General features: G+C 37.1%; 1 protein-coding gene and 1 non-coding gene across 2 annotated transcripts; one reads left to right on the forward strand and one right to left on the reverse strand.

The window, feature by feature from the left end:
- Positions 1-2229: 2229 nt before the first annotated feature.
- Positions 2230-3103, forward strand: LOC107492007 (uncharacterized). Its single transcript, XM_016112962.1, has 2 exons — positions 2230-2692; positions 3051-3103. The coding sequence occupies exons 1-2, from the start codon at positions 2230-2232 to the stop codon at positions 3101-3103; spliced, it is 516 nt and encodes a 171-aa protein (XP_015968448.1).
- Positions 3104-7978: 4875 nt separating this feature from the next.
- LOC127742547 (small nucleolar RNA R71) lies at positions 7979-8082 on the reverse strand. Its single transcript, XR_008003894.1, has one exon. It is a non-coding gene; the product is annotated as a small nucleolar RNA R71 (small nucleolar RNA).
- Positions 8083-10016: the final 1934 nt, after the last annotated feature.

The following is a 10016-nucleotide window of genomic DNA, read 5'->3' on the forward strand; positions in this document are numbered from 1 at the left end:
TGAGTTCATATTTGATGAGATATTTTGGCTTGATTTGAGTGGATTTCATCACATAAACCTACATTTAAGCACCAAAATAGCATACTTTTGTGTTTGATCCCTGAATTGAACTTAAATGTGAAAACATGCATTTTTGTGCTTAAATTGAGCAATTTAATTCCACTTTTATTCCATTTGATGCCATGACATGTTTGTTGAGTGATTTCAGGTCAAAGAGGAAAGAATGGATATGCAAAAGTGAAAGGAAGCATGTATAAAAGGGAGAAAACATGAAGAAAACAAGGAGAAAGCACTCAGCTATGCGTGCGTGCGCACAAGGAGGCGTGCATACACACAAAAAGGAAATCAGCATGTGTGTGTGTGCACAACCCTCTGTGCATACGCGCAAGTAGAAATTCGGCGAAGTGTGTGGACGCACACACCTGTTCATACACATAGGTACCAGCGCATGCCTCCATTAAAAAGTCACGTTGACTCGTGTTTTGGGGCTCTTTTGGCCTATTTTGGAAGGCTTGAATGTTGAAATCAAGTGCTATATTAAAGGCATGGCAACACATATGAAAGAGAGCCATCTTAGAATAGGCAAAACACATAGTAGGAGTAGTGTAGTGTAGTTTTAGGTTTTCTCTTAGGGTTTTAATTAGGGTTTATAGCATTTTATACTTCAAGTTTGATTTTGGATTCTAGCAATCTTCTTTGTAAGTATTCCTTTAATTTCACTTTTAATTACTACACTTGTTCTACATTTTCTTTTATTTACATTTCCTTTGTCAATATTTACATAGTTTTGCAATTTTGGATTTCTAGTTGTTTAATTTGATGTTTGATGGCTTTTATATGTTTGTTGAGTTGCTTTTATTGATTTTGATCATTAATGGTTCATAGCTTCTACCATTTTTCCAAATTTGCCATGTTTTATGTTTATGCCCTCTAAGTGTTTGATGAAATGCCAATCTTAGTTATGGGGTAGATTTCCCCACCTTGGCTTGGGGAAAATGAGTTTATGGATTACTAGAGCTATAATGTCCGATATTTAGTTATAATTCTTGGGTTGTTAGTTGTTATTGTTTTCATTAACGCTAGCTTTCTACCAACTAGTTTGGTAAGTTAGCTAGGACTTATGGACTAATAACAATTATGCTCACCTAACTTATCCTTCGATGTTAAGCATTGACTTAGTGAGATTAATCCATCATAATTATCATAGTTGTGGTTATGGCAAGGAAGGGATTCCATAACTCATTCCAAGTCAAGGTTTCATTTATATTTTGAACTACCTTTTCCATCACTTTATAGCATTACTTGTCTATATTACATACATAGTTCTTTTATTCCCTTATTAGTTTATTAATTGCAATTTTGTCTTGTTCTTTTATCTCTTTATTGTTTATTTGTTCAATCATTGAAAACCCATTGCTTCCTCACAACCAAAATTGTATGCACTTGTTGTCACTAGTTCCTAGGGAGAATGACCCGAGAGTCTAAATACTCTCGATTATAATTGTGTTTTTATTGTGACACCTTTGAATTTAAATTTGATTGATGGTCAATTGTTTGGGTTTGGAACTATACTTCCAACGAAAACTTATTTTGAGATAAATTCCGAACCCGCTTTAGGCCTCTTATCAAGGAATCACCCTAATTTTGGGTGGAGAGAGCAACCCTAGAAACCCCAGCCGAATTTCCACAACAACTCTTAGGGCGGTTTCAATTAAAATAAGTTCACTAATTTTAATAACGGTCAATTTCAATCTTCTCAACCACAGCAGGCATCCACTCAGCCTCAGAATACTTTTGATTTGGCCTATTTTGTTGTAGAACTTTCCAAGAGAACTCATAGCTTTATGCAGGAGACTAAAGGTTCCATTCAAAACATGGAAGTACAAGTGAGTCAATTGAGTAAGAGGATACCTAAGAGGCCTCCTAACACTCTCCCCAGTGACACAGTGACTAACCCAAGAGAAAAGTGTAAGGGCCTCACAATGGCTAATGAATCCATATTGAAAAAGAAAGTGAAAGTTGCTAAGGGTTGGGTTAGAGGAGAAAGAAGCTCTCGAACAGGCTGAAGTTACACTGTCACAGGCCCCACCTAGAGCACCGGTACAAGAGCTTGAAGTATCACACACTCATAAGATTCAAGAGGAGACCAAGGACGAGTAGTTCTCTAAGTTCTTGGAAGTCTTTAAAAGGTTACAAGTCAATATTCCTTTTGCTGAGACTCTTGAAAAAATGCCTTCCTATGCTACATTTATAAAGGACTTACTCTTTGAGAAGAAAGCCTTAAAGGGAGATAAAACAGTGGTCTTGACCAAGGAATATAGTGCACTCATTCAGAGCAAGCTGTCAAAGAAGATGCCAGATCCAGGGAGCTTTCAGATTCCTTGTACTATTGGGAATGTCACCTTTGACAAAGCCCTTTGTGATCTTAGCTCAAGTATCAATATGATGCCACTGTCTGTGATGAAGAAGCTGCAAATTCAGGAGGCACAGCCTACAAGGATAGCATTGGAGATGGCTAGTAAATTTCTGAGGCAGGCACATGGGCTAGTGGAAAATGTCTTGGTCAAGGTTGGGGAGCTCTTCCTCTCTGTAGATTTTGTGATACTTGATATGGGAGAGGATGTAAATGACTCCATAATACTGGGAAGACCATTCCTGGCCACTGGAAAAGCTTTAGTTAATCTTGAGAGAGGTAAATTAGTTTTGAGGATGCATGAGGACTATTTGGTATTCAAGGTTTTTAAACCTTCACTACTCTTTAGAGAAGGAGGTACTTTCATGCAGAGTTCATTATTTAAACCTCACCTTTGGTGGAAACTAATACAATTCCCCCTGACATCAAACCTATGTTTGGTGTTGGGCATTCAGCACCCACCAAGAGGGAGGAGGTTCCAAGAAGAAAGTACCCAAGGGCTGGAGGAATAAGAAGATTCCCACTGAAGATTTCTCACTTGGGATAAAAGTGGTGTTCACTAGAAGTCAAGTCCTACCTCATATAGTGAACAGGATCCTATCCTTTGAACATATTGAGTTGATACATGTTAGCACAGGAAAGAAGTTCACAATGAGGGGTGAAGACCTAAGCTCCTCTGAGCTCCTCTGACCCTCCTCCTTAGAGGAGTTGACCAAGCTAGTGACGCTAAAGAAGAGCTTGTTAGGAGACAACCCAACCAATAGTATCTTTTAGTTTTTATTTCAGTTTGAGTTTCATTTATTTTTCACTATTTTTTCATAGATTTTCCTTGGTTTAATCTTGTTTGTGATCATGCACAGTGCTTAGAACAAGGATAGGAGGACATAGAAGGAAGCACAGAACACCCTGGAGCAAGAACTCAAACGCTTGGGAACTAAATGCTAGGGAGAGCGTTTAGCACCAGGAAGGGAGTAAGGGAACCTGATGTTAAATGCCCAGGAAGGATCACAGAGACTGGCGTTAAACGCCATAGGGGTGTTTAACTCCCATGAAGGGCAAACTTTCACCCCACCAATGGCGCTAAACGCCCACACATGGCTCATCCCAATTTCAAAAAAGGTGCCATTACTTCTGCTAAACGTTGAGACTGGTGTTTAGCGCCAGGCACATCAGTTTCAATTATGAAGGAAGGGGTTTTAAGCAACGGTTAAATCACCAACCCCCACCCATTTTGACCATTCAACCCACTCCTTCTCTCTCCTTCTTAACTGCTCTTCATCCATATTCATCCACCCCACTCCCTAAGATCACCTTTGCTCAATCAATCAAATCCCATACATCTTTCAACTGCCTCCAACTACTATCTTCCATCCTAAAATATCATTCTCTATATACATTATTTTCATCCCCTTTTCTTTCTCCCCATTAAACCTTAGCCATCCTCTACTTCATCTATATCTTTTATTTTCTTTGCTTCCCTTTTACCATATTTTCTTCTTTTATATCTTTTATATTTTCCCTTTTACTTTGCTCAAGGATGAGCAAAATTTTTAAGATTGGTGTTGGACGCTGATGAGCGGATAATTTATACGATTTTTGGCATTGTTTTTAGGAAGTTTTTAACATGATCTAGTTACTTTTAGGGATGTTTTCATTAGTTTTTATGCTAAATAAACATTTCTGGACTTTACTATGAGTTTGTGTGTTTTTCTGTGATTTCAGGTATTTTCTGGCTGAAATTGAGAGAACCTGAGCAAAACTTTGATAGGAGGCTGACAAAGGACTGCTGATGTTGTTGGAATCTGACCTCCCTACACTCGAAATGGATTTACTGGAGCTATAAAACTTCAAATGGCGCACTCTCAACGGCGTTGGAAAGTAGACATCCAGAGCTTTCCAGCAATATATAATAGTTCATACTTTATTCGTAATTAGACGATGTAAACTGGCGCTCAACGCCAGTTCCATGTTGCTGTCTCGAGTCAAACGCCAGAAACACGTCACGAACCGGAGTTGAACACCCAAAACACGTTACAACTTGGAGTTCAACTCCAAAAGAAGCCTCAGCTCATGGATAGATCAAGCTCAGCCCAAACATACATCAAGTGGGCCCTCGAAGTGGATTTATGCATCAATTACTTACTCATGTAAACCCTAGTAGCTAGTCTAGTATAAATAGGATAGTTTACTATTGTATTAGACATCTTGGGACGTTTAGTTCTCAGATTATGGGGGCTGGCCATTCGGCCATGCCTGGACCTTTCACTTATGTATTTTCAACGGTGGAGTTTCTACACACCATAGATTAAGGGTTTGGAGCTCTGCTGTACCTCAAGTTTCAATGCAATTACTATTATTTTCTACCCAATTCGATTTATTCCTGTTCTAAGATATTCGTTGGACTTCAACTTGATGAATGTGATGATCTGTGACACTCATCATCATTCTCACCTATGAACGTGCGTGATTAACAACCACTTCTGTTCTACCTTAGACCGGGCGCATATCTCTTGGATTCCTTAATTAGAATCTTTGTGGTATAAGCTAGAATTGATGGCGGCATTCATGGGAATCCAGAAAATCTAACCTTGTCTGTGGTATTCCGAGTAGGATTCCGGGATTGAATGACTGTGATGAGCTTCAAACTCCTGAAGGCTGGGCGTTAGTGACAGACGCAAAAGAATCACAAGATTCTATTCCAACCTGATTGAGAACCAACAGATGATTAGTCGTGCTGTGACAGAGCATTTGAACCATTTTCACTGAGAGGATGGGATGTAGCCATTGACAACGGTGATGCCCTGCATACAGCTTGCCATGGAAAGGAGTAAGAAGGATTGGATGAATGTAATAAGAAAGTAGAGATTCGGAAGGAACACAGCACCTGCATGCACCTATCTGAAATTCCCACCATTGGATTACATGAGTAACTTTATCTTTATTTCCTATTTATTTTATTTATCTTTTGAATATCTAATCCAATCATATTTGAATCAGCCTGACTGAGATTTACAAGATGACCATAGATTGCTTCATACCAACAATCTCCGTGGAATCGACCCTTACTCACGTAGGGTATTACTTGGACGACCCAGTGCACTTGCTGGTTAGTTGTGCGGAGTTGTGACAAAGTGTAATTCACGTGTGAGAGCTACCAAATTATTGGAGCCGTTGTTGATGATCACAATTTCTTCCACCAAGTTTTTGGCGCCGTTGCCGGGGATTGTTTGAGTATGGACAATTGACGGTTCATCTTGTTGCTCAGATTAGGTAATTTTCTTTTCAAAAACTTTTCAAAAATCTTTCAAAAAATTTTTTATTCCTATTTTCGAAATTTTTTTTTAAATAAATCATTCTATGGCTTCAAAACATTTAAGAATGGATTCCAGAGTTTCATGAAGCATGTTGAATCCTGGCTGGCTGCAAAGCCATATTCAAACTCCTTTGGAATTGGTCTTCAGCTAATCACCACAATGCATGTAATTCCATCCTAAAGCTGACTAGCTATTAAGCCATGTCAAACCCTTTTGATTGGAGCTTTAGGCTAATATTGAAAGATTCCTGGAATTCTTCTTAAAGATTTTGAATTTCTTATTTTCTTTTTCCATATGTTTTTCGGAAAAAAAATAATAAAAATACAAAAAAAGTTTAGAAAATCATAAAAATAAAAAATATTTTGTGTTTTTATTTGAGTCTTGAGTCAACTTTTAAGTTTGGTGTCAATTGCATGTTTTAAAAATTATTATGCATTTTTCGGAAATTCATGTATTCATAGTGTTCTTCATGATCTTCAAGTTGTTCTTGGTAAGTCTTCTTGTTTGATCTTGATGATTTCTTGTTTTGTGTTGTATGTTGTTTTTCATATGCATTTTTGCATTCATAGTAGTATCCATGCATTAAAGAATTCTAAGTTTGGTGTCTTGCATGTTTTCTTTGCATAAAATTTTTTTCAAAACTATGTTTTTGATGTTCATCATGATCTTCAAAGTGTTCTTGGTGTTCATCTTGACATTCATAGTATTCTTGCATGCATCATGAGTTTAGATTCATAATTTTCATGTTGTGAGTCATTTTTGTTGTTTTTATCTCTCATCATTAAAAATTCAAAAATAAAAAAAATTTCTTTTCCTTATTTCTCTCCTAATTTTTGAAAATTTTAGTTGACTTAGTCAAAAATTTTTAAAATTAGTTGTTTCTCATAAGTCAAGTCAAATTTTCAATTTTAAAAAAATCCTATCTTTTCAAAACTTTTTCAAAAATCAAATCTTTTTCATTTTTATCTTATTAATTTTGAAAATTTTAAAATTATTTTCAAACTCTTTTTCTTAATTTTATTTCAAATTTTCAAAATTATGCTAACAATTAATATGATTGATTCAAAAATTTGAAGTTTGTTACTTTCTTGTTAAGAAAGGTTCAATCTTTAAATTCTAGAATCATATCTTTTAGTTTCTTGTTAGTTAAGTAATTAATTTTAATTTTAAAAAATTAAATCTTTTTCAACCATATCTTTTTATCATATCTTTTTCAAAATTTTATCTTTTTCAAAAATTTGATTTCAAAATATCTTATCTAACTTCTTATCTTCTTATCTTTTCAAATTTGATTCTAATATCTTTTTCAATTAACTAACTAACTTTTTGTTTGTTTCTTATCTTTTTCAAAACCACCTAACTACTTTTCCCTCTCTAATTTTCGAAAATATCTCATCCTTTTTCAAAATTCTTTTTAAATTAACTAATTGTTTTAAATTTTAATTTTAATTATATCTTATCTTTAATTTTCAAAAATCATTAACTACTTTTTCAAAATTATTTTCGAATTCTCCCTCTCTTCTCTTCTTCTATATATTTATTTATTTACTAACACTTCTCTTCACCTTTCTTCATCTCCAATCACTGCCTCTATCCTCACCCTTGTGATTGGATTCTCCTTTCTTTATCCCCTTTCTTCTTCTACTAATAATAAGGAACCTCTTTACTGTGACATAGAGGATTCCTCTTCTTTTCTTGTTTTCTTCTCTTTCACATGAGCAGGAACAAGGAAAAAGGCATTCTTGTTGAAGCTAATCCAAAACCTGAAAGGACTCTGAAGAAGAAACTAAGAAAAGCTAAATTACAACAATCCAGAGACAACCTTACTGAAAATTTCGAACAAGAAAAAGACATGGCAGCCGAACCTAACAACAATAATGCAAGGAGGATGCTTGGTGATTATACTACACCTACTTCCAAGTTTGATGGAAGAAGCATCTCAATTTCCACCATTGGAGCAAACAATTTTGAGTTGAAACCTCAACTAGTTGCTCTAATGCAATAAAACTGCAAGTTTCATGGACTTCCATCTGAAGATCCTTACCAGTTTTTAACTGAGTTCTTGCAGATTTGTGAGACTTTAAAGACGAATGGAGTAGATCCTGAAGTCTACAGGCTCATACTTTTCCCTTTTGCTGTAAGAGACAGAGCTAGAACATGGTTGGACTCACAACCTAAAGATAGCCTGGACTCCTGGGATAAGCTGGTCACGGCCTTCTTGGGCAAATTCTTTCCTCCTCAAAAGCTGAGCAAGCTTAGAGTGGATGTTCAAACCTTCAAGCAAAAAGATGGTGAATCCCTCTATGAAGCTTGGGAAAGATACAAGCAGATGACCAAAAAGTGTCATTCTGACATGTTTTCAGAATGGACCATGTTAGATATATTCTATTATGGTCTATCTGAGTTTTCCAAGATGTCATTGGACCATTCTGTAGGTGGATCCATTCACCTAAAGAAAACGCCTGCAGAAGCTCAAGAACTTATTGACATGGTTGCAAATAACCAATTCATGTACACTTCTGAGAGGAATTCCGTGAATAGTGAGACGCCTAAGAGGAATGGAGTTCTTGAGATTGATGCTCTGAATGCCATATTGGCTCAGAACAAAGTGTTGACTCAGCAAGTCAACATGATCTCTCAAAGTCTGAATGGATGGCAAAATGCATCCAACAGTACTAAAGAGGCAGCTTCTGAAGAATCTTATGATCCTGAAAACCCTGCAATGGTAGAGGTTAATTACATGGGTGAACCTTATGGAAGCACCTATAATTCATCATGGAGAAATCATCCAAATTTCTCATGGAAGGATCAACAAAAGCCTCAACAAGGCTTTAATAATGGTGGAAGAAACAGGCTCAGCAATAACAAGCCTTTTCCATCATCTTCTCAGCAACAGACAAAAAATTCTGAGCAGAGCCCCTCTAATTTAGCAAATTTAGTCTCTGATCTGTCAAAGGCCACCTTAAGTTTCATGAGTGAAACAAGGTCCTCCATCAGAAATTTGGAGGCACAAGTGGGCCAGCTGAGTAAGAAAGTCATTGAAACTCCTTCCAGTGTTCTCCCAAGCAATACAGAAGAAAATCCAAAAAGAGAGTGCAAGGCCATTGATGTAATAAATATGGCTGAATGCACAAGGGAGGAGAAGGACGAAAATCCCAGTGAGGAAGACCTCCTAGGACGTCTCTCAAGCAAGAAGGAGTTCCCTATTAAGGACCTAAAGGAATCTGAGGCTCATATAGAGACCATAGAGATTCTATTAAATCTCCTTCTGCCATTTATGAGCTCTGAAGACTATTCTTCCTCTAAAGAGGATGAAGATGTAACTGGAGAGCAAGTTGCTCAATATCTAGGAGCCATCATGAAGTTGAATGCCAAGTTATTTGGAAATGAGACTTGGGAAGGTGAACCTCCCTTGCTCAAGAGTGAACTTGATACATGGGTTCAGCAAACTCTACCTCAAAAGAAACAAGATCCTGGGAAATTCTTAATACCCTGTACCATAGGCACCATGACCTTTGAAAAAGCTCTGTGTGACCTAGGGTCAAGCATAAATCTTATGCCACTCTCTGTAATGGAGAAGCTGGGGATCAGTGAGGTACAGCCTGCCTTATTCTCATTACAATTGGCAGACAAGTCAGTAAGACAAGCTTATGGATCAGTAGAGGACGTGTTGGTAAAGGTTAAACATTTCTGCTGATTTTATAATCTTAGACACTAGGAAGGAGGAGGATGAATGCATCATCCTTGGAAGACCTTTCCTAGCCACAGCAGAAGCTGAGATAGATGTTAACAGAGGATAATTAGTCCTTCAATTGAATGGGGACTACCTTGTGTTTAAGGCACACGACTATCCTTCGGTAACAAGGGAGAGTAAGCATGCAGAACTTCTCTCAATACAGAGTCAAACAGAGCCCCCACAACCAAATTCTAAGTTTGGTGTTGGGAGTTCACAACATTGACCTGATCACCTTTGTGGCTCCAAGAGAGCCCACTGTCAAGCTATTGACATTAAAGAAGCACTTGTTGGAAGGCAACCCAATTTTCATTTATCTAATTTTATTTTTATTTAATTGTTATTTTGTGTTTTAGTAGGTTCATGATCATGTGGAGTCACGAAAAAAATATTAAATTAAAAACAGAATCAAAAATAGCAGAAAAAAAATCACACCCTAGCGGAAGGACTTACTGGCATTTAAACGCCAGTAAGGAGCATCTGGCTGGCGTTCAATGCCAGAACAGAGCATGGATCTGGCGCTGAATGCCAGAAACAAGCAACATCCTGGTGTTTG

Source organism: Arachis duranensis, chromosome 1, assembly GCF_000817695.3.
Source record: "Arachis duranensis cultivar V14167 chromosome 1, aradu.V14167.gnm2.J7QH, whole genome shotgun sequence".
NCBI classification, from domain to species: Eukaryota; Viridiplantae; Streptophyta; class Magnoliopsida; order Fabales; family Fabaceae; genus Arachis; species Arachis duranensis.

Bases quoted from the DNA above. Each gene is read 5' to 3' on its own strand.
- LOC107492007 (XM_016112962.1), top strand. From the start codon at position 2,230: ATGCCTTCCTATGCTACATTTATAAAGGACTTACTCTTTGAGAAGAAA. The intron at 2,693-3,050 runs GTAAATTAGTTT...ATGTTAGCACAG, and splicing joins TTTAGTTAATCTTGAGAGAG to GAAAGAAGTTCACAATGAGG.